The 5,619-nt window shown below is 30.9% G+C and overlaps 1 protein-coding gene across 1 annotated transcript; it reads left to right on the forward strand.

The window, feature by feature from the left end:
* Positions 1 to 882: 882 nt before the first annotated feature.
* LOC125838635 (uncharacterized mitochondrial protein AtMg00810-like) lies at positions 883 to 1,952 on the forward strand. The gene is made up of 2 exons (XM_049517682.1): positions 883 to 1,648; positions 1,855 to 1,952. The coding sequence occupies exons 1-2, from the start codon at positions 883 to 885 to the stop codon at positions 1,950 to 1,952; spliced, it is 864 nt and encodes a 287-aa protein (XP_049373639.1).
* Positions 1,953 to 5,619: the final 3,667 nt, after the last annotated feature.

The following is a 5,619-nucleotide window of genomic DNA, read 5'->3' on the forward strand; positions in this document are numbered from 1 at the left end:
TCATAAATTCGCTTGTCCATCATCCTGATAAATTGTCTAGCATACCTGGTACAAATAATATTTTTGTTCATGATGAACTGTTGAACTCTCATACATCACTAGAAGTTGACATTGATCATATGCCCATTAATACTATTGAAACTACACTGAATACATATACACAACCTGAAACTGCACCTACGCCCTCATTTAGTGATGCTCCACTAGAACCTAGAAGGACAACCAGGTCCATCCACACTCCCAATTACCTAAAAGAATACAATTACACTTTGCCTAAGCTACATCTTTCCACCTCTAACACTATTACCTCTGCTCCACCACATTTCCTCACCTCATTTATATCCAATCATGACTATGTCTGTTTCACCTCCCTATGTCCCAATAGTCAGCAGCTAGTTCATACTCTTCCACATGACAATGAACCTTCCTTTTATGAAGAAGCAATTTTAAATCCTGCCTGGCAACTGGCAATGACACAAGAATTTGAGGCTTTATATGCAAATGACACATGGGAGTTGGTCCTTTTACCCAAAGGCAAGCATGCTATTGGGTGCAAATGGTTGTATAAAATTAAGTACAAAGTAGATGGAAGTATAGAGAGGTTCAAGGCAAGATTGATAGTAAAGGGGTATACACAACAGACTGATATAGATTACAATGAGACTTTCTCACTTGTAGTAAAGATGACTACTGTTAGGACCCTCATTTCTTTGCCAGTTAAAAAGGGTTGGGACTTGTATCAACTAGATGTTAATAATGCTTTTCTCCATGGTGATTTGAATGAGGAGGTCTTCATGAAAATTACCACAAGCACTTGCAATGGATGGTAAGGGCATGGTCTGCAGATTAAAAAAGTCATTATATGGCTTAAAGCAAGCCAACATGCAGTGGTATGATAAGCTAGCTAGCAGCCTCTGTTCAAAAGGGTACACTCATTCAAACAGTGACTACTCATTGTTTTACATGAAGCAGAGATACTCACTAATGTTTGTTGTTGTATATGTTGATGATATCATCTTGACTGGGACTGACTTGGAGGAAATTGCATCTTTGAAGGCCTTCTTGCATGATCAGTTTAGAATAAAGGATCTAGGGAAACTGCACTATTTTCTGGGATTGGAAATACTATATAGACCTGATGGTGTCCTCATTTCACAAAGAAAGTTCACTCTTGACCTCCTAAAGGAGTTTGATTCTATTGACTGCAAGACCACTACTTCACCACTTGATCTTGTTGAAAAACTGAAGGCCACAGAGGGCAAGTTATTATCAGATCCTATTCACTATCGAAAGTTGATTGGCAAGCTCAATTTTCTCTCCAACACAAGAATAGATATAGCATATAGTGTCCAACACCTCAGTCAGTTCTTGCAATCGCCCAGAGAACCTCATTTGAAGGCTTCTTACCATGTCGTAAGATACCTCAAACAAGACCCTACATTGGGAATATTTGTCTCTAATAAACCCCACCTCAATATCAGTGCTTTTTGTGATTCAAATTGGGCTACTTGTCCTGATTCAAGAAAGTCAATCAGTGGTTACCTGGTCATCATGGGTAATAGTCCCATTAGTTGGAAGTCTAAGAAGCAAGCCATAGTCTCCTTATCTTCTGTAGAAGCTGAGTACAGGGCTGTGAGACAAGTAGTTGGTGAGTTGATATGACTGGAAAGATTACTTGATGAGATGACAGTGCAGTGCTCTTTGCCTATATCTGTTTTCTGTGATAGCCAGGCAGCAGTTCACATAGCTAAGAATCCAGTTTTTCATGAGAGAACTAAGCACATAGAGGTGGACTGTCACTTTGTTAGAACCAAGCTCCAACAAGCATGATCACACTTCAACACATTTCCACAGGTTCTCAATTGGCAGATGTTTTCACCAAAGCCTTAACTAGTGTCAAGCATGCTACTCTTTTGGGCAAGTTGTCTGTGTTCAGCTCACCTCCAACTTGAGGGAGAGGGGGGGGGGGGGTGATGAGATTACAATTTAGTTAATCACACAGTTAGCATTAGAATTCACAAAGTTAGTTAAAGTTCACAAAGGTAGTTGGTTAAGTTGATATTCTGTCATATCAAGTTAGTTAGCTGAAATAGTGTATATATACACAATACTATATTGATTATATTTTTTAGTTTATTCTCAATAGAAATTCTTTCACTTCTCTCTCTCTGAATGCTCCTCTTGTGAAGCTTAAACCTCTATTAATGGAGGAAGCTTAATATTTTCCAGTTTATGCTGCTGTTTTTGTCAAGTTTGTTCTTATTTTTTATAGTTCTATGTGTATATTGGGCTATCTGTTAGAATAAATAAATATATATATATATATATATATATATATATTACTATATATAATAAGTGGGCATAACTATTACTTAGCACATGACAAGTGTTGGATGATATGTGCTTGATAGTGTTGTACATTTTTCTTTTATGGTTGTACTTTTAAAATTTATATTATTGGACAATTTAACACCATTAATTACCTACTACTTTATTAGCCAAAAAGTTTGACCTCATTTGGGCCCATTTATTATGAATATTTTTCAATTTTCAATATATGTTGTCTATCTAATTCTTTTTTTCAACCTTTTATTTTAAACTTCTTGAAATTTAATTACCTATTTATTACTCTCTCTATGCACTTTTAATTGTTATGATTTCCTTTTTAGAGTCAAACTAAAAGAATTTTAACTAATATTTTACAATGTGTTTTTTCATCATATTCATAGGCAAAAAATTACAATTTATAGTACTTTTTGTATAGATTTTGCATATTAATTTTTTTAAAAAAATATCGAATTAATACTATCTGATTTAACTTTAAAAATTAGTGAAATGGACTTTCAAAAAGTGCAACATGACAAATACAAGTGGACGGAGAGAGTATATTTTACCTACAAAATATATTAGAGGTACAACTTTTTAAAAAATTTAAATTTTTATTGCGTTGACTCTTGAAATCTTATCATTGTCATATGAATTTGAACAAATTATATATTATTAAAAGTTACATAAAAAATGCTATAAATCACAATAATTAACAATTAAAAATATTTTTAAATCATATAAGAAATTTGGTTGACTAATTGGAATAGAATGAGTAACATGTACTATTTGAAAATAACGTCAAAATTCTAGAATTCACAATAAATTAACAACTTAAAATATTTATGATTATTCACGTGAATTGAAACATGAGTAACCTATATTATTCAAAACTAATGCAAAAATACTATAAATCACAACAATTTAATAACTTCAAATATATTTTTAAGAAAACATATAAAAAATTGACTGATGTTCAAATTCCATTTATATCACATAAATTAAAACAAAAAAAATTAATATTTATTGGGCCCGTGCTGGCACGGGCACCAAATATCTATATATATGTGTCACAAATGGAAAAATTCCAATCAAGGAAGCAACATATATCATTTACAAATGACTTAAAAAGCATTAAAAATTACAATAATTACCAATTTAAAATATTTAAAAGCTATATAATAAAATACGTTGACTCTCAGAATTCTATCAGACTCACATATATTGGAACAGAAAAAATAACACATATCATTTTAAAATTACCAAAAAAGTATTATAAATAATAATAATTAACAACTTAAAATATCTTAAAGACATTTTAAAAGGGTTAATTTTGTAATTTTATCCATATCACATAAATTAGGACAAAGTGACCAGTAATGTACGTTATTTAAAAGTTACATAAAAATATTATAAATCACAATAATTAATAACTTAAAACATTTTTTAAAAAAATGAAAATTTGGATGACTCTCCAAATTTCATTTGTGTTATATAAATTGAGACAACAAAAATAACATATATTGGGTCCATTTTAATTTATTTGTCTTATTTTTTATTTTATATTTATATTTAAAAATTGCGTAAAAATATTATAAATCATGATAATTGACAATATAAAATATGTTTTGAAAAAAATACAAAAAATTCCACTGATTCTTGAAGTGAATCTATCGTAAAAATACTATCAATCATGATAATTGACAACATAAAATATTTCAAAAATATTGTATGTGGGTAGTCTTATTATACCTTAAATAGCGTCAAAGAAAGTACATATTTGTGATAAAAAACTTATTCCTTTATCCACGCAAACAATCGATTTAAAAACTCGGTTATTAGCCCCAAAACATATCATTTATATTATTGGGCCCGTGCATAGCACGAGCATCATTATCTAGTATATATATATATATATATATTTTAAAAACAGATGAGCCCACATTTTGTAAATCTCAAGTATTAAAATATCTGCATGCAAGAAGTATGATAAATACTTACCCACATTTTGTATTACACTCAATCAATCATCTTAACTTTAGTTAACTAAAAATTAGAGTACAAAATGCGTTGTAGTCATATAAATATTGTTGAAATTTAAACGAGAGAAGTATTAAAAACATTCTTAAATTTGGCGCGAATTATTGATTTCATTGTCAAATTATTGACAGACCTAAAAACACTCCTATACTTGACGAACTAGGCTTAAATACACCCCTCCCATTCCACACACAAAAATCGTTATTCACACGCTACACGTGGATTTTTTTTATCTGATGTGACTTATATATATAATTTTAAAAATAAAATAGAGGGATTTTGTTATTTCTTTAATTAAAAATAAATAAATTAACATAAAAGAATTTTTAAAATAAGGGGTTTTATCTCCAATCTTTTCCCGACCAAAAATTTTCAGCGTGTCTCACCTCTCTTCCGGCCAAAAGTTTTCTCCAATCTCACTACATAACCCAAATGGTTTTAAGCTTGAAAACGTTGATTAAAGTAGTGATAAGGATCTGCTTTTCTTTATTTTGTTAGCGTTTTTCTTAAGGGTTGAATTTCTTAACGCGGCCGTAAATCCACATCGACAAAAAAAAAGTAATGAACATAATAGGAGGAGAAAGAATATTATAGCATATGAAACTAAGCAATTTAAAAAGAGTGGAAATTTTTTTGAATCTTGTTTTGAGGTCAGTTTAATGGAGGAGAAGTTTAATAGGAAGAAGAAAGTATTGTGGCCGTAGGAAATTAAAAATTGAAGGAATTAATTTTTTTTAAAAAAGAAGAAGTCTGATGTGGCGCGTTTGTTACTTTTCACGCGCTTAAAAAGAGTGTAATCACTTGTTGTGCCATGTGGTATGGGATGGGTGCATTTTAGCTTAGTTTGTCAAGTATAGGGGTGTTTCTAAGTCTATCAATAGTTCGAGAATGAAACTTGTAGACATTGAAATTTTGCGAACTCTACAAGACGTGTTCAATTCGAATTGGGATTCTAGAAGATGTTCAGTTTCAATTAGAATTCTTGGAGGCTACTCAACCATAAACCTTAGTTTATGCCTATATAAAAGATACTAAATTCCCTTAAAAAACATCTCAAAATATCTCATAAACTATTGAGTATTTTTAAAGATTAGGATCTCGAATATTTCACAAAAGTCATGGAATACTCATATAGAGGTCAAATCTAAATCATCATAGTTCGAGAAATACGCCACTAACGACTCTCGAATCATGGATAAATTTTAGGAGAGTAGAATCAAGAAGGAACAAAATTGTACCTGCATATTTATGAAT

The sequence above is a fragment of the Solanum verrucosum genome, unplaced genomic scaffold (assembly GCF_900185275.1).
Source record: "Solanum verrucosum unplaced genomic scaffold, falcon-dt-bn FXZP01000182.1, whole genome shotgun sequence".
In the NCBI taxonomy this organism is placed as follows: Eukaryota; Viridiplantae; Streptophyta; class Magnoliopsida; order Solanales; family Solanaceae; genus Solanum; species Solanum verrucosum.

Coding starts and splice junctions, on each gene's coding strand:
- LOC125838635 (XM_049517682.1), top strand. CDS start 883: ATGCAGTGGTATGATAAGCTAGCTAGCAGCCTCTGTTCAAAAGGGTAC. Junction 1,649..1,854: donor GGCTGTGAGACAAGTAGTTG/GTGAGTTGATAT, acceptor ACATTTCCACAG/GTTCTCAATTGGCAGATGTT.